This window comes from Prionailurus bengalensis, chromosome D3 (genome assembly GCF_016509475.1).
Source record: "Prionailurus bengalensis isolate Pbe53 chromosome D3, Fcat_Pben_1.1_paternal_pri, whole genome shotgun sequence".
Taxonomy (NCBI): domain Eukaryota; kingdom Metazoa; phylum Chordata; class Mammalia; order Carnivora; family Felidae; genus Prionailurus; species Prionailurus bengalensis.
In genome coordinates this window covers 89820634-89846685 of record NC_057356.1, presented here as the reverse complement: position 1 = coordinate 89846685, position 26052 = coordinate 89820634, and the positions used below count along the sequence as shown (strand labels likewise).

The 26052-nt window shown below is 44.9% G+C and overlaps 1 protein-coding gene and 1 non-coding gene across 2 annotated transcripts in view; one reads left to right on the top strand and one right to left on the bottom strand.

Moving 5' to 3' along the window:
- Window positions 1-8507: 8507 nt before the first annotated feature.
- Window positions 8508-26052, top strand: part of LOC122470866 (cytochrome b5) — a 38529-nt gene continuing 20984 nt past the window's right edge. The window contains exon 1 of the mRNA XM_043559088.1: window positions 8508-8785. Coding sequence (XP_043415023.1) covers window positions 8657-8785 — 129 coding nt within the window. The 5' untranslated portion in view covers window positions 8508-8656. The remainder of the gene's footprint in view (window positions 8786-26052) is intronic.
- Window positions 19903-20084, bottom strand: LOC122471101. The gene has a single exon (XR_006294113.1). It is a non-coding gene; the product is annotated as a U2 spliceosomal RNA (small nuclear RNA).

The window sequence follows — 26052 nt, the reverse complement described above, 5'->3', positions numbered from 1 at the left end:
CTTTAGTAGATGTCTCAGGAAAATCTAGAAAACTTGGCTAGTTCTCTTGCTAGTTACAGATAAATTAGTTCACGTTTTTCTGTATGGTTGTAATAAAATTATATTTCCAAGTTCTTACATGCCATCTTCTATATCACATTTGTACCTGTGTTCATTCAAAAATGCTTATGGAGCACATACTAAATGCTAGGCCCTGTGCTGGAGACATAGCTATGACCAAACTGTACCTTCCCTCGAGGAACTCTGGGCCCAGTGAGAAAGACAGACCCGTAGAATGATGACTTAGTGAGTGTGTGATAGAGATGATTAGAGAATCAAGGAATACTGAGAGGGCACTAGTGGGAGGGGAAAGTGTGATCAGCACATGCCTCCTCCATTGGTGACCCCTAGGCTGAATCAGAAAGGGTCCTGAGTCCTAGACCAAGAAAAAGGAGTTGGAAGGAAGGAGTAAGAAGGATACTCTGGTAGAGAAGGGGGCTTGAGAAAGGGTATGGGAGTGAGGAAAGGATGTTCTATCTCCAGGGATCTAAAAATAGCTCACTGTTGCTAGGCTGTAGGCTTGGGATGGAAATGGCAAATGATAAAGCTGGAGAGAGGCAGATTTTGAATGATTTTGGATGCTCTGGTAAGGAATTGGAACTTTAGTTATTGGACGACATTGGAAAGTCTTAGGCAAGAAGTGATGTGATCAGATTTTAATTTTAGACTCACTGTTCTGTGGAATATGGGACTGAGGAATTGGAGACTAGAAGGAAGAAGAACCTGTTGAGATATTGTAAGCAGGTAGTAGGCAACTAATCATGAAAGGCAGATCTGGCAAAATGGTACTAGGAATAAAAGAGAAGAGCACTCATTAGATGTTTACGAGGAAAAATCTCTGGGATGCAGTGATAGAATCAATTTTGAGGATGACCTGGATGATTTACAAGCTTCTGACTTGGGAACACCAGCAACTGAATTTCATAGAACTGTCTGGAACCCTAAACCCTTTAGAAAGTTAAATAGGATATCTGGAATTTTCCTTATCTATACCATCTTACTCTTGTTCTATTTACTTGTGCTAGAGACAAAAAGAGATTTTTAAAAATAAGTTTAATATTTCAACCATGTTCTACAATCAAATATTTACTCTCATTATTTGCCTACTCCTAAAGATGTATTTATAAGGAAAATGTGCCTAAGAATGTATTTACAATAAGATAACCTGCATATAATTAACTTGTCATTGTTTGAAGTCAGTGAGGAAAATTGCCCTACCTGTGCAATGAACTTCAGACATTTGTATGAGATTTGTGGTCAGATAATACCCATTGCTCTCTACTTTTCATTTCTGCTGCTGCAGTCCAATTGATCAGAGATTCTCAATTGACATTTGGTATTATAAATATACATGGATAAAAACAACTTCAGTCATAGGTGCTTTATTTGAAAGTGAATAAAAATATACAAAATTTAGAAAATTTTAGATATTATTGTTAATAGATAGGAAATTATTGAGGGATCAACCAAATAGTCTATACATATTAGAGATTTAGATATTTTTGAAGGAAAAAGTTAACGTATGCTAATATAGTACTTAAAAGACCTGGATAGTTTTCCAGACAAACAGAAAGAAAAACTAAAGGAATTTGTGACCACTAAACCAGCCTTACAAGAAATATTAAAGGGGACTCTTTGGGGAAAAAAGGACCAAAAACAACAAAAACTAGAAAGTAACAGAGAACATCACCAGAAACACCAACTTTACACAAGGCACTACATTAATATCTATCAATAATCACTCTGAATGTAAATGGAATGCTCCAATCAAAAGACATAGGGTATCAGAATGGATAACAAAAACAAGACCCATCTATATGCTACCCAGAAGATACTCATTTTAGACCTAGAGACACCCACAGATTGAAAGTGAAGGGATGGAGAACCATCTATCATGCTAATGGATGTCAAAAGAAAGCCAGAGTAGCAATACTTATATCAGACAAACTAGATTTTAAACCAAAGACTAACAAGAGATGAAGGGCATTACATCATAATTAAGGGGTCTATCAAGAAGATCTAACAATTGTAAATATTTATGCCCCTAACTTGATAGAAACCAAATATATAAATCAATTAATCACAAACATAAACTCATTGATAATAAATCAATAATAGTAGGGGACTTTAACACCCTGCTTACAGCAATGGACAGAAATTCAACAAGGAAACAATGGCTTTGAATGACACACTGGACCAGATGCACTTAGGAGGTATATTCATAGTATTTCATCTTCAAGCAGCAGAATCACATTCTTTTCAAGTGCACATGGAATATTCTCCAGATTATATCACATATTGGTTCATAAATCATCCCTCAACAAGTACAAAAAGATTGAGATCATACCTTGCATACTTTCAGACCGCAATGCTATGAAACTTGAAGTCAACCACAAGAAAAAATTTGTAAAGACCATCAATGTATGGAGGTTAAAGAACATCCTACCAACGAATGAATGGGTTAACCAGGAAGTTAAATAAGGAATTAAAAAGTACACGAAAGCAAATGGAAATGAAAACACAACTGTCCAAAACCTTAGGAATGAGGCAAAAACAGATCTAAAAAGGAAGTATAATGCAATACAGGCTTACCTCAAGAAGGAAGAAAAGTCTCAAATACACAACCTAACCTAACACCTAAAGGAGCTAGCAAAGGAATGGCAAATAAAGCCTAAAGCCAGCAGAAGAAGGAAAATAATAAAGATTAGAACAGAAATTAAATGACAATAGAAACAAAGGTAATGGTAGAACAGATCAATGAAACTAAGAGCTGGTTCTTTGAAAGAATTAATAAAATTGATAACCCCCAGCCAGACTTATCAAAAAGAAAAGGGAAAGAACCCAAATGAATAAAGTCATGAATGGAAGAGATTACAACCAACACCATAGAAATACAAACAATTGTAAGGATATTATGAAAAATTATATGCCAACAAATTGGGCAATCTGGAAGAAATGGACAAATTCCTAGAAATGTACAAACCACCAAAACTGAAACAGGAAGAAATAGATAATTCGAACAAACCCATAACCAGCAAAGAAATTGATTTGGTAATCAAAAATCTCCCACCAAACAGAAGTACAGACCCAGATGGCTTCCCAGGGTAATTCTACCAGACATTTACAGAAGAGTTAATATCAATTCTTCTCAAACTGTTCCAAAAAAATAGAAATGGAAGGAAAACTTACAAACTCATTCTACGAGTCCAGCATTACCTTGATTCCCAAACCAGACAAAGACCCAACTAAAAGGGAGACTTATAGGCCAATATCCCTGATGAACATGGATGCAAAAAATTTCAACAAGGTATTAGCAAATGGAATGCAATATACATGAAAATAATTATTCACCATGATCAGTGGGATTTATTCTTGGGCTGCAGGGGTGGTTCAATATTTGCAAATCAACCAGTGTGATACACTACATTAATAAAGGATAAGAACTATATGATCCTGTCAATAGATACAGGAAAAACATTTGACAAAATACAGCATCAATTCTTGATTAAAATCCTCAACAAAGTAGGGATAGATGGAACACACCTCAACATCATAAAAGCCATACACGAAAGACTCACAGCTAATATCCTCCTTGCGGAAAAACTAAGATTTATCTACAGTCAGGAAGAAGATAGGGAAATAAACTCTCACCATTATTATTTAACATAGTACTGGAAGTCTTAGCCTCAGCAATCAGACAACAAAAAGAAATAAAAGGCATCCAAGTGGGCAAGAAAGAAGTCAAACTTTCACTACTTGCAGACAACATGATACTACATAGAAAACCTGAAAGATGCCACCAAAATATTGCTACAAGTAATACACATATTCAGCAAAGTCACAGGATATAAAATAAATGTATGGAAATCTGTTGCATTTCTATATACCAATAATGAAGTAGCAGAAAAATAAATCAAGGAATCAATCCCATTTACAATTGCACCAAAACCCATAAGATACCTAGCAAGAAACCTAACAAAGAGGTAAAAGATCTGTATGCTGAAAACTATAGAACACTTATGAAAGAAACTGAAGATGACACAAGGAAATGGAAAGACATACCATGCACACGGATTGGAAGAACAAACATTGTTAAAATGTCTATACTATCCAAAGCAATCTGCACATTAATGAAGTCCCGGTCAAAATAACACCAGCATTTTTTTCAGAGCTAGAACAAACAATCCTAAAATTTGTATGGAACCATGAAAGACCCTGACTAGCCAAAGCAATCCTGAAAAAGAAAAGCAAAGCAGGAGGCATCAGAATTCTGTACTTCAAGCTACATTACAAAGCTGTTATCGTCAAGACAGTATAGTATTAGCACAAAAACCAGAAACATAGATCAATAGAACAGAATAGAAAATCCAGAAATGGACCCATAACTGTATGGTCAACTAATCTTCAACAAAGCAGAAGAGAATACCCAATGGAAAAAAAGACTGTCTCTTCAGCAAGTGGTGCTAGGAAACTGGACTACTTCTTTATACCATACACAAAAATAAATTCAAAATGGGTGAAAGACCTAACTGTGAGACAGAAAACTATCAAAATTCTAGAGGATAACAGAGGTGGGCTCTTTGACCTTGGCTGCAGCAACTTCTTACTAGACATGTCACTGGAGGCAAGGGCAACAAAAGCAAAAATGACCTATTGGGACTTCAAGAGAAAAAGCTTCTGCACAGTGAAAGAAACCATCAACAAGACTGAAAGGCAGTGTATTGAATGGGAGAAGATATTTGTAAATGGCACATCTGATAAAGGATTACTATCCAAAACCTATAAAGAATTTATCAAACTCAACACCCTAAAAACAAATAATCCAGTTAAGAAATGGGAAGAACACGAGTAGACATTTTTCCAAAGAAGACATCTAGATGGCTAACCAGACATATGAAAACAATGTCAACATCACTCATCAGGGAAATACAAATCAAAGTCAAGATGAGATACCACCTCACACCTGTCAGAATGGCTAAAATTAACAACACAAACAAGCGTTGGCAAGGATGCAGAGAAAGAGGAACCCTCTTTGCACTGTTGGTGGGAATGCAAACTGGTGCAGCCACTCTGGAAAACAGTATGGAGGTTCCTCAAAAAGTTAAAAGTAGAACTACCCTATGACCCAGCAATTGCACTACTAGGTATTTACCCAAAAGATACAAAAATACATATTTGGAGGGGTAACATGTACCCCAATGTTTATAGCAGCATTATCAACAATAGTCAAACTATGGAAAGAGCCCAAATGTCCATGGACTGATGAATGGATAAAGAAGATGTGTATACACAATGGAGTATTGCTCGGCCATCAAAAGGAATGAAATCTTGTCATTTGCAACAAAGTGGATGGAGCTAGAATGTATCATGCTGAGCGAAATAAGTTAGAGAAATACAAATATAGTATGATTTCACTCATATGTGGAATTTAAGAAACAAAACAGATGAACATATGGGAAGGGGGAGAAAAAGAGGGAAACACACCGTAAGAGTCTCTTTACGATAGAGAACAACCTGAGGGTTGATGAAGGGAAGCAGGTGGGGGGGGGGCGCGAAATGGGTGATGGGCATTAAGGAGGCTACTGGTTGTGATGAGCACTGGGTGTTTTAGGTAAGTGGTGAATCACTAAATCCTACTCCTGAAAACAATATTACACTATATGTTAACTAACTAGAATTTAAATAAAAATTTGAAGAAAAAAAAAGACCTGGAAATAATGCAAATTATCTGTGTAGATATTGTATTTGTATTGGGATTCCATCTTTGCTGAAGTGTCCATTTGTTTGAGGGAACCAGCTCTCTATGGTTATACCTATATAATGACAAATATAATTATCAATGGGTAGGAAAAGGCTGTTCAAGCACATTTTATGCACGAGTGACAGAAAGAATTAGAAAATTAAAAATATAATCAGGATTGCTTATTTTTGCCCTACAGTGGAAGAAGACTGACTGCTTTTTATGGTGTATTTTTACCTGAGGAAATTTAGGAGTGGATTTGGCTTTTGTAAATGTTTACAAAAATGTCTTTGCCAGGGGAAGTCAGGAGGAGTGTGTGAATGTTTGTGTTCCTTCAGTTTCTCAGGTTTGTTTGCAAATTTGCCTAGATTTACTTCACTTTGGAGTACCTGCCAGATAAAATGTTTCCTCATACCTGTGTTTTAGAACAAAGAAGGCTTGTTGAGTAATAATCATAGCACTAGCTAAAAATCTATTGATTGATTTCTATATGCCAAACCTTGCGCTAAGCATTTTACAAGCCGTGGCTTAGAACAGTTAACTGACTAGCTCATGGATCAACTGAACAGTTATGTATCTGATAAGTCACTCAACCAGGGGCAGGATCCAGATCACTATAGCTGAAGTTTTGTTTTTAACCACTTCTGGAGTTGGAACTGGGACTGAAATCTGGAACGGTATTGACGTTGTATTACAGATGTAGCCATGACCTCAAGAGGCTCATTGCTCTGCTAGAAGTCATGGGGAGAATCAGCAGTTTTGAGAACTGTTAGGGAATCTGTTAGTATAATCTGGTTTACTATTTTTAAAGTGTATAGGAAAGGTATAACACTAAATGTATACATTTGAAAAGAGAAAACATCTCAGATCAATAATTTAAACTCTTGCCCTGGAGCAACTAGAAAAAAAAAAAGGGAAAACAAACACAAAGCAAGCAGAAGGAATAATAAAGAACAGAAATTAATGAAATTGAAAAAAGGAAAATAGAGAAAATCAGAGACAAAAAGCTGGCTCTTTGAAAAGATCAGCAAGACTGACAAACCTCTAGTAAGGCTGACAACAAAAAAATGAGAGAAGTCACAAATTACTAGTATCAGGAATTAAACAGGATATCAATATAAACCCTGCAGACATTAAAAGGATAGTAAGGGACTATTATGAACAACAACACACATAGATTTGACAATTTAGGTGAAATGGATCAATTCCTCAAAAAGTATAAACCACCACAAGTCACCCAGTCTGAAATAGATCATTTGAATAGTCCTGGAACTGTTATGGAAATTAAATTCATGAATTAAAACCTTCCGAAAAAGAAATTTGCAAGCCCATATGGTTTCGCTGGAGAATTCTACCAAACTTTTAAAGAACAATAAGACCAATTCCACACAATCTCTTCCAGAAAAATGGAAAAAAAGGAATAAGTCATTCTATGAAGCCACTATTACTCTGATACCCAAACCAGACAAATACAATGCATGAAAGAAAACTACACACCAATATCTCTCATAAACACAGATTCAAAACCTCTTTAACAAAGTGTAATTTAGCAATAAACAAGTGGGGTTTATTCCAGAGATGCAAGGATGGTTCAATATATGAAATCCAATGTATTCTGTCATATGTAAAGGCTAAAGAATGTTTGGAATGTTTGGAAAAGTGTTTCCTTCTCCATGGCCATGCATTCCTATGGAGGAGGTAAGCTGGGGGGAAGGGAACTCACATTTATGAGGCTCTAATGTGGAAGAGCTGTGTTGAGTCCCTAGAACCATGACCTGGATGTGTAACTTGTGTAGGTCTTTTTGGAATGAACTATTAATGCTGAAAAGGGCCTTAATAAATGTCGGATTACTTTATCACAGGCTGGGATTTCAAGTCCCCCCCCCCCCTTTTTTTTAATCAAACGTTTGTAAATCTTACTAGGAGTGCTCAGCTAGGGAGTTGGTATTCCAGAGTCCATTCCAAGTGCTATGGATCCTTTAGGATTTATGTAACCAATATACTGTTGAGACAAGACAGGGCATTCATGCAGGTACTCGCCTACCTGAAGCGGAGAAGTGCTTCAGAGCTTTAGGAATAATTAGGACTGTTTGCTTTGTACAGAACAAATAATTTCCCCCTTTTTTTTTCCCCCTGTGAGAAATGGGCAAGCCTGGGGAGCGGAGAGTGTCAAGCAAAATTACAGAGCGACGGTTCTGGCCAGCACACTGCTTGCTGAGGCGGAGTGATGGCACTGTGTGTTTTTAAGTCCCCGAGGCTAGTTAACAGTTTAATAGTTAACAGACTCGCTGCGGAGAGCCTTTGTTACACAGTGACAGCCAGGACTGGCTGACCTGATCGAGTGCGAAGTCGCAGTGATGCGCAGTGCGCTGGTCCTGGCTGACCCTCCTCCGACGGCCACCCAGCGGGGCCGGTTCTTCCCGCGCACTGCTGCCCCCGTCCCCGCTCCCGCCGGGCGCCTCCTACTCTCTCTCTCTCGCGCTGTCCGCCCCTCGTCCCGCTGCCTTCTGCGCAAACGCACGGGAAGCCCCGCCCCACCCCGCCGCGCGGCCCGCCTCACTGGCCACGCCCTCAGCGCGCTCCAGCTACAGGGTTTGGGAAGGGAACCTTCTGCAGCCAGTCAACACCCGCGCGCTGGGCGGGGGCGCTCTCGGGTTGGCGGAGGTTGTCGGCCGAGGGCGGGCCCATTGAGTGACGGGAATTCTGTCCAGTCATCGGAGGCCGTGCGCCACCGCCCCCTCCGCGGCGCGGGCCGCCCCGCTCTGGGCGCTGGGCCGGGGCTCCGGGAATGTCCCGGGCCCAGCTAGCTGAGACGCGCGCCCCACTTCGCCCGGCTCGGCTGGTGTCTGCACGGCCTGAGGCCCACCGCGTTCCGAAATGGCCGAGCAGTCGGACCAGACCGTCAAGTACTACACCCTGGAAGAGATCCAGAAGCACAACCACAGCAAGAGCACCTGGTTGATCCTGCACCACAAGGTGTACGATTTGACCAAGTTTTTGGAGGAGGTGAGTTGGTGAGGCGTGACGCCGCCTGGGGTTTGGGGTTTCCGTGCGGCGACCGGTCTGTCGTTCGCGGCGCGGCGGGGTTGACGCGGGCGGCAGTGTGGAGTGTGCTCGCCGGTGTGTGCACCCGGCTCTGCACACCTGAGCGTTCCTCGCTTCTGCACATCTGCGTGTGCATACTTGTGCGTCCACACCTGGGAGCGCGCCCCCGGAGTCTGCGCACCTGTGCGCGCACACTCTGGAGCGTTCCGCGGCGCTTCGGCCAGCGTCGCCGCCGGCGAGCCATTGTAGCAGCCCGCGGCGTGCCCACTTCGGGCAGAAACTGCCTCCCTTCGCGGGTGCGGAGGAGAGCACCACTTAGCACTTAGCGGGAAGCGAAATCGGTCTGGAGCTGTTTCCCTAGGAGAGGGCGCAGCTGCGGAAGGATTTTGAAGGGACCCTTTTATGAGTTTGCATAAACGGGGTCTCCATCGCAGACAGGGATCGTCCTATTTCTGTTATTCCGGGAGTGGATTTCCAGTGTAGAGAGGATGGTTGGATAGCACCCATCCTGAGAACAGTGGGATCCCACAAGAGAGGACCCTGAATTCAGAGGTCGGGGTGTGGTCCGCACCGCTGTCCCCGGGCCCCTCCTCCCCCACGGTCCATGCCCACCCTGTTCCCCAGGAGGGAGCGCGGTGATTGTTAACCGCATCCAGAGAGGACTTTACAGCGAGGTAGTGCTGGACTCCGGGAACTAGGAAGTCAACCCGCGGCCTGTGGGAGGCTTTGGTGAAGAAGGAAGGAAGGATAGGGTAGTGAAAACTGCCAGTGGGACTTGATCCTCAGCTTTGGAAGTTATAAAATAAGTTTGCCTAACGTAAAAGAAAACATTCCTTTGATAAGATGCTTTGCATTAGGTTATAAGTTTTGCGGCAAATTCTAAGACGCTTTTCTTTGCTACCTCTGGATTTGTTTTTGTCACTGTGCGGGAGTTTGAATCATAAATCTGAACGCAACACTCTCCCTCCTTTCTCTCCCCCTGCCCAGAGAATGTTGAGTGCCGGGCATTTTTATATAGTTGGAGGGGAAAATGAAAATAGAGGCCTGGTCTTAGCTGGATCACAATTTACATCAGAGGACTTTTGCAGAAAAGATATTTTAAACTTTTGAAAAGAGTTGAAGCTGATATTTATTAATAAGACATTTTGCTCCTAAATCGCCATTTGGTGCCGTGCCAGAAGATAAAATAGCGCCCCGATTTAGGAGTGGTTTAGAGTGGGGAGGCAGATCTGATCTGCCCCTTCCACTGAGCCCGGGCATGTTTGCTGCAGCATAAAGTCAGGGCTAATTGATGCCAAAGGTCTGCTTGCAACTGTTCCTTGTTCCTCTCCCATGGTATGTGTGTAATTCAAGAGTTTTACGATTCAGCGTGTGCTTTCTTTGTTTCTGTCTGTAAAAAAAAGAACATTTCGGAAAGAGTAATGGGATATTTTTTGAAGGAGTTTTTCTTTTTCCTATTTTGGGCGGCTCGGTCCTGTACATTGTGTTGTACAGGTGGCTTCCCTGGCCTGCCCACTCCTCCCCACCCGCCCTCGTCAGCACTCCCTGCCCCAGTTGTGACCACCAAAATGTCTCCGGTATGGTTGCCAAATGCTCCCAAATCCGTCCCAGTGGAGAATCACTGTCATAAAATGTATTCTGGATAACTTTAAGGGTAAATTCTTAGGAGGTCATAAGAAGGTGAAGAGTATTAAACTTTAAACCACTTACATTTCATTCTGGTGAGGCAGGAAAGAGGACATTGCACAAAATTTTCTAACTTGTAAGAGACGTGCACAAGCTGTTGGGTGGGTAAGTTAGCCGGCGGCCAATTCCATGATTTCTCTGCTTTCAGTACTCTCTCTCGAAGTGGCCTGAGAATGTCTGTTTATCACTATTACTGGATAACTAACACAGTGAGATAAGTAAAAGTTACTTACGGTGCAGTAAATGAAAACGAATATATGGTGGTTCTGGTTTCTTTTCTCAGTTGACACCTGGTAAAATGCTCCCCATTGTAGCCTGTGACCTGAGTTTGGAGCCCCGCTGCTCTCTGGTAGTTATGCTCTTGCTTTTGACCAGTAAGTTCAATATCTTCTGGACTCTTAGAGGTACATCTCTCTCAGAAGACTACAACCTGAGAAGAAGAGACATCATTTTGTTTCCAGAAGCTTCCGTTGGCAGAAACAGGAATAGCACAGGAAAAAGCTGGGGTGACTTGAGTCTAGTTCAGCAAGGAGTGGACCCCGGGGGGGCCTTAGGCTCTGTAACAGGGCCTGAAGTCCACAGTGGCAGGCTGGAAAGGATGAGATAGGCCCACAGAGCGGGGTCTGGATCAAGGTAGCCAAGGAAGGTGGCTCACATTTTGAAGTTGGACACAGTGGCAGGATGGCGGGCGTCTCTGGGGTGATACCCCATTCTGGGATCCCTGCCTGTTGCTTCCTGCGTCTTTTTTTTTTTTTTTTTAATTTTTTTTTTAATGTTTATTTCTTTCTGAGACAGAGAGAGACAGAGCATGAGTGAGGGAGGGGCAGAGAGAGAGGGAGACACAGAATCAGAAGCAGGCTCCAGGCTCCGAGCGGCCAGCACAGAGCCCGACGCGGGGCTCGAACTCACAAACCATGAGATCATGACCTGAGCCGAAGTCAGTCTCTCAACCGACTGAGCCACCCAGGCGCCCCAGCTTCCTGCATCTTGAACACAATTCCTCTCATTCAGAGAGCTTCCGCAGGACACTTTGCCAGGTGTTATTCTTCCTAGATCCCTCCTGTTTCCATCATTTTATTAGGCCAGTGCTGTTGATCTCCTACCTTCTTCTTTTTTTTTTTTTTTAATTTTTTTTAACGTTCATTTACTACTAAGAGGCAGAGAGAAACAGAGCATGAGCATGGGAGGGGCGGAGGGAGGGAGAGTCACAGAATCTGAAGCAGGCTCCAGGCTCTGAGCTGTCAGCACAGAGCCCGACGTGGGGCTCGAACCCACGAGCTGTGGGATCATGACCTGAGCCAAAGTCGGACACCCAACTGACTGAGCCACCCAGGCGCCCCTCTCCTACCTTCTTTTGACATAGAAAGGAGACCAGGATATCTGTCTCTTCCTTCCTTGCCCTGCCCCCTTTCTTCCATCATTTAAAAAGTTCCAGGATTTCAGGAAGCCTTTGTTTGCTAATTAAAGAATGTTCCGCTTTCCCTAATTTACGTATTAAGTATGAAAGGTATTTCACTATTTTGGAAGGGGAGGGGGCTTCCTACTCTAAAGGGAACTTTCCATCATTATGGGTGAGATCTCCCTGTGCTATGAATTTACACATCCATATGGATAGCAAGACTTTTCATGAGTATTTTCTCCTTTCGGAATATCCTACGTTTATATGCATAGCTCCATTCATGTTGAGAAAATGTGTAGTGTGATGGGTGGAAGGGGGTACTGCTCTACTATCCACCCCCTGCCTCAGATTTTAAGGTGAAATGGGAGGATGATGATAGTGTCTACTTCACAGGGTTATTGTAGGAATTCAACAGCAATTCTGGTTAAACACAAAACACAGTAGCTGACGTATGGGCCATGCCTGGGTAAACGCAGACTCCTGTACTAGTTTGGGGCAGGGTGGGCTGGCGGCTTTTCTTCTGTAGTATCCTGTGTCGCTGAGTGTCAATAGGAGATTTTAGGTAAAGGTGTAAATCTGGCAGGTGATGTTGAAATGAGAGAGGATTATCCAAATTCTAGCCTTCCAGTCTCGAGGGCACAGGTGAAGTTTCTAAGTTGTGTAACAAGCTTTATCTCTTGAAATAATGGCCTTAAAAAACTGGTTTGTTGTTCAAGAGGAGGGTAGACACCTGAGAGGGAAGACGGGCTCATTATTAATGGCAAGTTAAACAGCAGAGGTGTTTGGTAACTGTCTGATGCTGACCTACAGAATTATGAGCTTTGTTGCCTCCATTTGAACTAGGTTTTTTTTTTGTTTGTTTCTCAGCCCTGAGTTCCAGTTTTTGAATTTATATTTGTGAAGTTGGGTTTTGTCATCTGATTACATCAGTCGCAGGACTAACGATTATAGAACTTTGAGGGGCAGTGATTTGCAGTGAAAACGTAGGCATTTGGTGCCAGGCAAAGAAAATGGTTTGCTTTTCCCTTTCTGTGACTTGGGCGGCAGTATGCGTTCCTTTTTGAAGGAGCTGTGGGAGGCAAGAAGAAAGTATCTGATAATCGATGAAGTTCTGTCAACTTGCTTTTGGTTCCAGTCAATAGATGTTTAATTTGTGAAATCCGTCTCTTCCTGAAAAATGTGGTAGAGAATAACGTCTTTGTGTCACATTGCCCCCTTTTTGACGGGATCAAAACGGAGACTTGTTTCTACAGACCATTTTCTGGTCATCCTGGATGCTGATGCTCTGTGTCTGTGCCACGGATGTTCCTTAACAGCATTCTGCTTCACAGAGCTGTCGGCTCATTTTTGCTCAGAGACTTGTGTTTTGTTGTAGGGATTTACTTTTTGTTATTTTCTTTGAACATGGCTACCTGCTTTGCAGAAATCAGTGGTTCTGAGCCTGGGGGACCTCAGTTCTCCTGGACCCAGGAAGAGAGTGTAAGTGCTTGAAATTCTGAGAAACACAGAAGATACACCCTTGATATGGGGTGATATATATTGAGGGCTAAAATCCTAAGTACCTTTCGTTTTTTCAAGGGACTTTGATAATATTCTAAATCTGGTACTGTGGTTGCAAATACGTCTTGGATGAATATAAAATGGGAATGTTATTATTTCACATACATAGTTTGGTAAATAAAACTTAGAAAATATGAAGTCTTTAGGAGGAAAACGTAAGGGGATCCTTAGGGGTGAAGGTGGCTCGGGCATCTTGGGGAAACAGGTGGAGAGCCACATCTCACAAGGCTACTTGGGGAATGTGAGTCTGGGCGCAGAGCCTCTTATATTTCTACATTTGTTGTTTTCTATTTTTTTGTGATAACTTTTTGCTACTTTTGAGAAGAGGTTTCAAGAGTGCCCGTGAGTTACTTTATTTTGGAACAGTCAGAACAACAACAGAACAACACTTGTTAATTCTTGTTTTTTATTTATCTTTAAGGTGGATGGAAATTCCAAAGGAAGGGAGACTAGATTATGCAGGCCAGTTTGGCTAAATCAAGGGGCAAATCATGCTCCTTTCTACTTAGTGCAGCTGTCTGGTATTCCAAAAGTCCTCCCAAACCATAGAAGACCACCGGTGAAGACCTTTTAATATAATGGGGTCTGAACAACCCAGGTCCCACTAGACATCCATAGGAAGTGTTGGATGGGGGTTAAGAAAACTAGACCTGATTTGGGATGAGTCAGGTAAATTCACTACATCATTTCTTTATTCTTAAATGGGGAACATTCTGTCTTCCGCATCAGGTTTGTGAACATTAGAGTATGTGTGAAAACACTTGGAAAAGTAAGTATTTTGACTAGGATAAAGTTTTCTTATAAGTTAAGCATTATAATTATTTTTTGTTGTGTGGAAGGTCCAATATTTCTGGAGTAGGCACATATATCAAAGTGTAATGTGAAAAGCAAAAATGGGCCAAAGTACAAATAATGCACTTGAACTATAATTTTTTTAGAAATATGTGCTAGGCCTGGTGGGATATCATCTCTTTTCTGGAGCTGTTAAAAGTATGACTTTATTGCACGGGGCGCCTGGGTGGCGCAGTCAGTTGAGCGTCCGACTTCAGCCAGGTCACGATCTCGCGGTCCGGGAGTTCGAGCCCCGCGTCGGGCTCTGGGCTGATGGCTCAGAGCCTGGAGCCTGTTTCCGATTCTGTGTCTCCCTCTCTCTCTGCCCCTCCCCCGTTCATGCTCTGTCTCTCTCTGTCCCAAAAATAAATAAACGTTGAAAAAAAAAATTAAAAAAAAGTATGACTTTATTGCTTTTGGGGGAAAAGAACACATGATTACTAAAGGAATTGGACAGTGTGGAAAAGAGCAAGGGAAAAATCAAAACTGCCCAGAGTCCCAGTCCCCGGGGTGACCCCTGTGAACGTCTTGGTGAACGTTGTCCCCGCGAGCTGTGTGCACACCCACCCTTGTACGTGGATTTGTTTCACACGAATGATAGAATACTCTGTAGGCTGTTCTGTAATCTGTCCCCGTCCCCCTGCGTGTGGAGGGCACCATTCAACTTCAGCAAGTCCTACTTTCTGGTTGTTTCCGTCTTACCGAAACGTGTCCTAGAACACACGTAAGCAATCCTCTCTTCTCGTACATCTTGTTGTCCACGTAAGTGTTTATAAGTGGGATTGCCGGGTGAAGAGTTGCACGCTTTCCACGTCTGGTTGCATCTTCCCGAGGTGCCCGTGGTGATCACCCTCGTGGCCACAACCAGGGCTTACACACCGGGGAGACTTTGCTCCTTCCCCGGGAAGATTCCCCTCCTCCTTTCCTGTATGATTTGGGTGTGTATTTTTCTCAGAAGGGGTCATGTCTGGAAATGCTTTTTTCCCCTTTCGCGTGTGCATTTTCTTAGAAATGCAGCTGTTCCGAGTAGCACCTCGTTTCTCCTGGTGTTTCCAGCACTAGTGCATGTTGAAGCCCCGAGGAAAGTGGCCGGAGGTAGCAGCGGGCTAAAGGAGCATTTCAGTAGCCGTGGCTCACCGCCCTTCTCTGTGTCTTTATGAAGTGCGCTGCTTTTCCGTGACCTTTGATTTTAATTTTTTTTTTTTTTTACATTCATTCATCTTTGAGGGACAGAGACAGAGCACAAGCGGAAGAGGGGTAGAGAGAGGGAGACACAGAATCCCAAGCAGGCTCCAGGCTCCAAGCTGTCGGCACAGAGCCCGACGTGGGGCTCGAACTCACAAACCGCGAGATCATGACCTGAGCCAGAGTCGGACGCTCAAGCGACTGAGCCACCCAGGCGCCCCATTCCCTGTTACCTTTGAACTTGGCGTGTGTATTTCTTAACTGGCTGCTTGTGTCTTTTACTAAGCCCTGTGTGGGGACCAGGAGAGTGAGTTCAAGATGTGGGACTCTGCTCCCTCAGGGTGAGTAGAATTTGGTCTCAGCCTGTTGGTAAGCGACCTCTGGCTAGTGGCAGCTGACATCTCACGGGTGACAGCAAGAAGTCACTTTTTTGCATGCCCAGAGCTGTGTCCAGGATGGCGCTGAGCTGGCCCTGCTGATGGGGAGGGGCGGGATGCCCAGTGCGTGCCGGGGGAGGAGGAGGAGGAGGAGGGCGGCATTAATGGCTTCGGGCTCCGTCCGGGGTCTTCTGTACTGACTTTCTAGGGGTGGCCACCTGTTGCACTTTGGCAGTAAAGGCCGAGGGAGTGTTCTTTTCGCGGTGCCTGCTGTTGCTTATCATGAACAGGCTGTTCGCGGAGTCTTGCACAGCTCTGCCGAAAATTGGACACAAAATATACCCAGTGCGCTTTCCTCTCTTTCCTTCTTCAGAAAGTGTTTCCTAAATGTCTTTCCTACTCCCTCCCCTGGTAGAAATCCCAGCGGGCTAAGGTAAAAGGGACAGCCGTGGACACTTACTGAACGTTGATTAGCACGGAGCATGTGCTAGAGAGTCTCCTGAGTGCTTTTTGTGCACAGAGCCCTCCTTCACATTTGCACTTACAATGCTCAAGATGATCCTCCCGGGTTGGTGGTGGTATTCTCCTTCTTAATTTTTTTAATGTTTGTTTATTTTTGAGAAAGAGATAGAGTGCAAGCGAGGGAGTGGCAGAAAGAGAGGGAGCCACAGAATCCGAAGCAGGCTCCAGGTTCTGAGTTGTCAGCACAGAGCCTGATGCGGGGCTCGAACTGATGAACTGCGAGATCATGACCTGAGCCGAGGTCAGACGCTCGACCCACTGAGCCACCCAGGCACCCCTCTCCTTTTAAAGATTAGAGAAATGTGGCTGGCGGAGTCAGTGTCTTGGTCCAATCACAAGGCCAGTGAGGACAAAGCCAGGATTTAAGTCCAGGTTGCAGGACTTCCCAGCCCACGTTCTTCAGCTAACTCCCCGACCAGGGCGTGGGGCCTAAGGTAACTGGGAGAGCTTTAGAAGACTAGAGGCATCCATTTGGGACCCAGTTGCTGTATTTGCTTTGAGATTTCCACCCGGTGTCTGGAGATCTGTGGGAACCAGGGAGAAAGTAGAGGGTAGTTGGGAATGGAAATATTGAACAAAAAAGGAAAACTCTTGGAAGGTCAAAGGGCAAAAATGTGCCTTTCTTTCCATCTTTTGGCATTTTACTATGTTGCCTTCCAGAAGGTGAAGGAAACAGGCAGCCGTTCCGGTTTCTTGCAGGAGGTGACTCTGTTCCTAACACACATGACACCTGGATGGTCTTACAAATCCATGTCCTGCCCCCCCCACCCCCCCAGCCGTGTCCTTGTGTTTAAGGAAGAGACTGCTGTTTACATTATGTTAGGAATGTGAAGAGGTTAAAGGTCGTTTTGGAAAGGCCTCTTAAGTAAGTGCCCTGGGAGGGGTTGTTCTGAATGGAAATCTGATGAGGTTACTACTCTGATAAAATCCCTGCACGGGTTCAGCTAATCCCCCCTTGCCCCTTCCGACCCCCTGGCTGATCATGGGTCCTTGTCCTTGGAGCTGTAGGTGACACCCTGCCTTGCCTTGTCTGCCTGTGTCACCCTTCCACTTAGTGTCTCAGCCACAGGAGGCCCCCCGCCCTGGGAAGGTCTCCCTCTTTCTTGCCGCTTCCCTTCGGTCTTAGGCCTTTACGGTTGCAGCTGTCACACGGCTGCAGAATTGGCCAGAGTCTCAGAGCACATCCTCATGTAGCCCCGGGATTTTACTGCTTTCACCAAATTGGTGGTTGCTTTGAGTTTTCCGTTTGAGGAACGTATGTTGTTATTATATTAGAGGATGTCATTTCTACAAGAAAATCAAAAGCTTCGTGTTGTGTAAATAGATTGCCGTTTCTCTGTTGAATTCTTCTCAATGGCTTTCTGTGGCCTTTACAATAAAATTGCATCTCTGTGTCCTGGTTTAATAAGGTCTGCATGATCTGGCCCCCACCTCAGCTGGTAACACTATCCCCCTGCCCTCCACCCCTCGCTCAGGCTCTCTCTGTGTCTCAGAAAAGTCAGGCTTGTTTCTGCTATAAACTGTGTACGGCTTCCCCTCTGCGTGGTGTGTATTCCCTTGATCACTGCCCTCTTGAGATCGCAGCTCAGTATCTTTTCCCAGGATGGGGAATCTTCTGTCCTCTCACCTGGCTGTGCTTCTCTGTGAATACTTCAGTCGGTATCTGCTGTTTTTCTTGTTTGCTTGTTTGCAGCCCTTCCCAGCAGACAGCAGGGCCCCTGTCCATCTCATCCTGGCACATAGTAAGTGCTCAGTAAATATTCCTTAAGTGGGTGGAGGAAGAGAGCCTGATGGAGGAACACAGACCCATTCTCTCTACTATCTTCTTTTTTCTTTTTTCTCTTTCCATACAAATGGTACATACTGGTTTTATTATGCTGTGGACCTTTCTTGGTCCACAGATGTTTGCCTGGAATTCTGTCCCGGAAGCTTAACATTTAGGAACTGGTGAGTTTTTATTAAGACCGTTCAGATTATGACATAGCCTCAGAGCGTGGAGTGTAAGAATGGCCCTGAACACCACGCCTAGGAAGTGAGGAGAAGAAAGCGGAGAGTCAAAGCCGGGGGTTCTCGGCATGGTCCTGCCCAGAGCTAATGACCCCACTTCCCTCTTCAGCTGCCTGCTGCTCTTTCTTCTGCCTTAACAAGCCCTCTCCTCACCCCCCGGCCCACTGGGTGGTTCTCCTGGGCCGTCACGCATGCTGATACTGCTGCTGTCCTAAAACACATTCCCACAGCCTGTCTTGACTCTGCTCCCCTCCTGGCCCTCCTTGTTTTCGCTCCCTTGCTTAGTAGAACCTTCTGAAAGGGTTGTTAGGCCTGCTGTCCCCAGTTCGTCTTCGCTTTTCTCTTTTAAACAGTTTTCCAGAACTGTTCTTGCTAAGGTCTCCAGTGATGTCCGTTTGCAACTCTCCTCTGCTCGATTCACCTGCACCCCGTGACCAGATGCCCTCCTCTCTTGGAGACGCTTTTTGCACGTGGCTCCGGTGCCCCTTCTCTCCTGGTTTTCCTCCCACCTGCCTCGCCCCGCTCTCTGTGTCCCCTCTGACCTCAGGGTGGGAGTGCCCGCACGCCCAGTGTTGAACTGAGCCTCCTCATTCAGTGTCCTGACTTGAAACGTGCTGGCAGCTTGTGAATTTTTACCTCCAGGGCAAAAAGACCTCTCACCTAGACGTGGGGATTCTCCTATTCCCGGCCTGCTTCATATCTCCACTTAGATGCCCACTAGGCTTCTGGGCTCCTGACACCTGACGTAAAGAAAACTGAGCTGACCTTCCCTCCTAAAACTGGCTCCATTGTCACTCTTAGCCACTTCGTTCCATGACCATTCTGTCCATTGGCTCAGGTCAAGAGCCTGGAGGTCACGTCTGACCCTCCTCTCATGTCACACCCTGCGTGAGTCCAGCAGGACATTCTGTGGGCTCCACTTTTATGATGTAGTCAGGTTTTGACCGATTTTTCCCACCTCTTCTGCTATCTCCCTTGTCTGTCTCCACTGCCCCTTGCCTGGTGTCCCTTGCTGGGACAACTTACTCTCACGATAGTAGAGTGACCGTTTATTAATTAATTTGATTATGTTTTTATTATTTTGAGAGAGAGAGAGAGAAAAACAGTGTGTGAGTGGGGGAGGGGCAGAGAGAGAGGGAGACACAGAATCCGAAGCAGGCTCCAGGCTCTGAGCTGTCAGCACAGAGCCCTACACGGGGCTCAAACTCATGAACTGAGAGATCATGACCTGAGCCCAAGTCGGGTGCTCAACTGACCGAGCCACCCAGGTGCTGCTAGAGTGACCTTTTAAAATGTTAAGTCAGAGCACGTCACTTTCCTGTGTAAACCCTTCCATGGCTAATAATACCACCCTATTTAAGACTGAAGTTATGGCTACAGCCATCAAAGTGCGGTCCTGGCAAAGAGATATACATAAGTAGATCAGTGGAACAGAGTAGAGAACCCAGAGAGGGACCCATGCACATACTTTCAACTGAGGTTTGACAAAGATACAAAAGCAATTTGATGGGGGAAGGACAGCCTTTTCAAGAAATGGTTTTGGAACAATTGGACGTCAGTAGTTGAAAAATAAATCCTGCCTTAAATCTCACACTTGATTAAAAAAAAAAATAACCCAAATATAGATCATAGATCTAAATGTAAAGTGTAAAAGATTTTGTACTTGATCTTAGCCAAAAGGCCGAGAAGCGATGTAGTGTAAGAGATTTTGAAGAGACTTAGGCACGGTTCTTAGACATGACGGTGCAAGTGTGGTCCAAACAGGAACAAATGGATAAATGGGACTTGATGAAAATGAAGAATATTTGTTCTTTAAAAGACCTTGTTAAGTGAATGAAATGACAAGCCACTGACTGGCAGAAAATTTTTTCTAATTTCATATCTGACAAGGGACTTAGATCCAGAATGTATAAAGAATTCTCTAAATTCAACAATAAGGAAGCAATCCAAGGCAAAAGACTTGAATAGACGTTTCTTCCAAAAAGACAGATAGATGGATAGCAAATGAACACACGGAAAGTCGTCCATCGTCATTAGCCCCTAGGAAAATGCGAGTTAAAACCACGGTGAGATACCACCAGAAACCTGTTAGAAGGGCTGCGATAAAAAAAATACTGGTGACCCAAATGCCGGCGAGGATGGGGCAGTATTGACTCCAGTGGGAATTGCTTCTGAGAAATGCACACTGGCACACTCTGGAGCTCAACTTGTTTTCAAGAAGTTGAACGTAGGGGCGCCTGGGTGGCTCAGTCGGTTAAGTGTCTGATGCTTGGTTTCGGCCCAGGTCGCGATCTCACGGTTTGTGAGTTTGAGCCCCACGTGGGGCTTTGTGCTGACGGTGCAGAGCCTGCTTGGGATTCTCTCTCTCCCTCTCTCTCTCTGCCCTTCCCCCGCTCGCTCTCTCTGTCTCTCAATAATAAAATAATAAAAAACAAATAGTTAAACGTACACTTATCATGTGACCCAGAGATCACACTCCTAGGCATTTGTCCTAAAGAGATGAAAACTGTGTCCGCATGAAAGCCTGTGCATGAAAGCCTGTGTACAAGTCTCAGCAACTAGAACAATGCTCGTGTGTAGGAGGACTCGGCGTTCATGAGGTGAATAATTCGCAGTTCACAACGGTCAGCTATTGGAAAATTGATACAAAATGGCTATTGACTAGTAGCTTTATGTGAAATAGCGCCTAGCTGGAAGCAACTGCAGTGTTCTTTGGTGAGCTAGGCTCCATGCGTGGAGTAGAACATGACTCCGCACTGGAGAGGGAACAGAGCAACCTGAGCAGGTCTCAAGGGCAGTGCGCTAAGTGGAAAAAGACCGTCTCAGAAGATTGCCTATGGGGCAGTTCCATTTACGGGACCTTCTCAAAATGACCTGATTACAGAGCGAGGAACCGATAAGTTATGGGGGTGACCAGACGGGCAGGGGGGACCCTTTGTGATGATAGAGCCATTCTGCCTTACGTGAATGGACACGTGGCCCAGCGCTGCAGGCCGGATGCCGGTGCACCGGACCACACGAGTGCCCGCAGCGGCTCCCTGGGAGTCGGTCTGGTGGACTGTGTTCTGCCAGGAAGCCTAGGTTTTGACAGTGCTCTGTAGGCCTTTAAGGTGTCATCGCTGGGGAAGTCCGGGGGATGGGTTCGTGGCACCTCTCTGTGCTGTTTTCACAGCTGCTTGTGGACAAGTATTTCGATACAGTTAGAAAATACCTTCGGTGGCTCGCCGTCTCTTTCATGGGTGAAGCCAGAGTCTGCTTGATGGCTACAAGGTCCCACGTCACTCGGTGCCAGGTTCTGTCTCTGCTCTTTCGTGCTGCTGTCTTCTTCCCGTCCTGTCCCACGCCAGGTGTACTGATGCCCCTGTTCTTCCGTGGACATGCCGCGACCCCTCTCACCTTAAGTACCTTGTGCTGGAATTTACTCCTGCAAATAACCTGCGCGGCTCACCCGTTTGCCTTCTCAATAAGGCTTGTCTTGACCTGCCCCCCATTTAAAAGTGGAAGTCCGCCTCCACCCCTGCCCCCCTAACCCCATCGTGCTGCATCACCTTCTGACAAGCTGTATAATTTCCTCACTGTACGTCTCGCTTACCTGCCTCCCTCTGCTAGGATGTGGGCTCCGTGAGTCTAGTAGCACACGTTTTTCCAGCATACAGAGGAGCATGTATTTTTCTGCCTTATTCTCTGATGTTTCCCAGCAACCAGAACAATGCTGACAACAATAGAAAGGACTCAACAAGTATTTATTGGATGAATAATTAAAAGTTTGTAAGTGTAAAATATTAGAAAATACAGCAGAGCGGCTATGGGGCTGGCTTGGATACTGTCCTGGCAGCTTGTTTTATTTTTGTCTTGCCCTCAGATACCGCTTTGAGCCAAAGTCATTCTTAACACTAGCCGTGAAAGGAAAACCAGGCCAAGGATTTGAGGGAGAAAATGAGAAAACACAGAACTAACTGGTGCCTCCATCAGCTCTCCTCTCCTGCCCCCCATTCTCGATGCAGGCTGTCCTGTCATCGCATCATTGGGCTCTTCTAACCCGAGGTGGGTCACAGACCGTAGACTGAGTAACGGCCTCTTAGATCACAGCCCGCCTGCCCCTGGGCCCTCAAGTTTGGTGACTGTGCTTAGTCTCATGAGGGCCATATGGGGCGCGAGGTTCATACTGTGCTTATTCTCATGAGGGCCATATGGGGTTCCAACTCCTCTCCTGGCCTCAGTGTCCCCTGCTCTTTTCCCTTGCCCCATGACCTGTCCCTTCCCTCTACCCCGAGGTCTCACCTCAGAATCAGGGACTTAGGATCCTTTCAGAGATCCAAGGATTAGCTCTGTCTGTAGTTAACATACTTGCTTTATTCTACTGCTGAGAGTTTAGTGACAGAATGAAAAGTATTGGCCACAGGGCATTCTCTTTCTTCAAGGAGAGGAAGTTTTCCCAGCATTCTGTGGGATAATCGCAGGCTCACAGCTGCACCACCTATCTGTCCTCATCTTCACGACCTTTAGAATGCTTTCATGTAGGCAATGTTCATTGTCCTTGCAACATGTGGCTTCTGTTAACTCTTGTCATTTGGTTGTATGGCTTCGGACAGTGAGGCTTAGCACATCTGTGATTTAATCTGCAGAAATCTCTTGAAGGTGAAGGGCTGGGTAGAAAGAGCTGGGGGTCTTCTGGGTTTGTAAACTGGCCTTCAGCAGTTTACGGGGGCCGGGTACCATGCTACGTTCTGGACAAGCTTCTCTGTGTCCACCTGTTACATGCCGGGCATTCTTCTCCTTGTATTGTTTGCTCTCCTGGGAAGGTATGTGTGATGTGGAAATGGAGGCTCAGAAGGATCTGGCACCTTCCTGGGTCACGTCACTAAGATGTGGCAAAGCTGGACCTTGTGCGGGTGACAGTACTGCCCAGACACAGAAACTGTGAAAGCTGGGGTACAAATCACAACTTCTAGAATACTGACCATGACATGGGGACCTGAGGAGTGTAAGAAGGTGGATGTTGGAGCCCACGGAGGTGGTCAGGGAGGTGTCACGAAGGTTAAGGGGCTTGCAGGGACTGAAGAGGGGTCTCATTTTGCATTTTGATAAGTAATATGGGAGGTGATATGTGCTTAATTCTTCTAATTGCCTCCCCCAATCCAATAACAAAAACAAGTGAAAAAACTATCAAACGGGGCATCTTTGTACAGGTGAAATCGGGTTATTTTAGTGCCTGCAGTCCCTCCAGGATGCCCTTGTGTTTCCTTTGCATAGAGCGTCCCTCCGTGGGGCCCTTGCAGAACAGCTCCTGAACCTTCTTCGCAGGCCACCTTCCCGCATCCCTCCTTACCTAGCACCCTTGTTGGCCTCCAGCTCCTGGGAGGGGATCCCACCACCTGCTGTGCCGTTAGCAACGGTAGCAGGTGCTTACTGTGCTTAGCTACTATTTGTTGACATGTCTGTTTGCTCACTTAGACTGTAGCTCCCTGAGGATGGGGGCCATCGTTTACCCATCTTGGAAGCGACAGAACTTGGCATGACACTTGGCAGATGTTTGAGTGAGTAGGATGGGTCTCAGGCTAGCGGGAGAACACAGGGATAGGCCTGGTTTTAAGTTCCATCCCATGATCTTTGAGGGAAACCAGGAGAAATAATTCAGATGATGCTGTAAGCCTCTGGTCCCTGGGCTTTGAGAATTCAGTGAGAGCCCCTAGGCGGTGCAGAAAAACTGTCCAGAAATTATAGAAAACATATGGTTGGGCTCTTTTTTCTAAATCTTGTATAAATTGTTTATGTTCCAAACTCCTTTGAATTGTTTTCATTTTTGACTTAACTATTAAGAGCTTTAAGATTATTAAAGATAACCTCTTTAAATAAATATTTTTGCCTAGTCATTGTTTATGGACAATATGTTTATTTGACCTTTTTTTTTTTTTTTTTTTGGCAGTGTTGAGTGTTTGCATTGGAAGATCCTATTTGAAACTTTAGAACTGGTGGACTTTGGGGCCACATAACATTACATTTAAGTGGAAAGGGTTTTTTTGTTGATGGCCTTTGTTTTGCTTGTTTAAGCAAGCTCTCAGAGGGAATGACTTTGACCTGACACGTTGTGGTTCGGTAGTGCAGATCCGTGTACCCTCCTGAGTTTTTTTTAATAGGGGATAACCTCACACCGGGTAGAACCCCGTGATAGAAGGGTGTTTGTGTCTGGTGAATCTTTCTTAGTTGGTAACCCAAGAAGTCGGAGCAGGTAACAGAATCTCTTGGGGTCTAGAAAAAGTGAGAGAGATTTTCCCCTAACTTCCCTAAACAGAAATTTATGGAGAAACTTTATTTTTAAGGGTATCTTACCTAAGGTCACTCTGATCAGAAACATAAAGACGGTCATTTAATTGGCATGTTCAAAAAAGAGCGGGGGAAGACTGAACTACAAGTCAGACACCAGGGTCCTGGTCCCGCCTCCTCCACGATCTGTCAGTGTAATGCTGGGCTTCCTTTCTCTGGGTTCTGGTGTCCTCATCTGTGAATCTCAAGATGTGGAGTCTCTGAAGGTTCTTTCCGACTTGCACTTCTGAGATTTTAACCTTCAGTCTACTTTTTTGAGTCCAGATCTTCAGCTCAGTTTTATGCTTTTGATGCCAGGCTCACCGATAGGGTGGAGGAAGGCAGGACTTTCAGGGAGCTGAGAGAGCTTTATTATGAACGCTGGAGCTATAACGGATTGAGGGGAGCGGGAGGCTGGAAAGGCCCACGTCTGACGGCCCAAGATGAGATGACCTGGCTCAGCCCAATCCGTGAGGTGGAAGAAAGGGGCAGATTCCTCCTTCCCGTTTTTTGTTTTGTTCAAGCCCTCCGTGGATGGATGATCCACCCCCATATTAGGAGGGCAGCCTACTCTAGTCCGCTGATATGAATGCTCATCTCCTCCAGAAACACCCTCTCAGACACACCCAGAAATACCGTTTACTCCGGGCATCCCTTGACCGAGTCAGGCTGACACACAAAATGAGCCATCACACGGCCTTACACGTTTTGCTTTATTCACAATGATCTCTTCACAGACCCAAGCCTGCCATGCACATTTCAGCCAGTAAGCGTTCATTGGGAATCATACTCTTGTTAAACTTATTCATCTTTATCCACCGTTTATCCAAATTCTAACTCTTGCCTAGATTATTTTTTAACAACCCCTGCTTTTCCAGACTTCTTTGTTCAGTCAACAGTTAATATTGTTAATCTCTTAATATTGCTCTAATTGTTTACCGTATGTGAAGATCATTGTCCTAACTTGGTTTTACGTTTCTAGACACTGGGAATAATGTTTATTCACATCTTTTATATGCTTTAGGACTTTAGTGCCTGGCACGTGGTATTGACAAAATGATGGATGTAGTGGTTAGAATTAATCTCAGATGATCTCCAGGGGCCCCTGGGTGACTCAGTCAGTTAAGCATCAGACTTCTGCTCAGGTCATGATCTCGCAGTCCATGAGTTCGAGCCCTGCATCGGGCTCTGTGCTGACGGCTCAGTGGCTGGAGCCTGCTTCAGATTCTGTGTCTCCCTCTCTCTCTGTCCCTCCCCCACTCACATCTGTCTCTCTCTCTCTCTCTCTCTCTCTCTCAAAATAATGAACATTAAAAAAAGTTAAAAAAAAAAAAGAACTCCAAATAACTGTGCTTAAA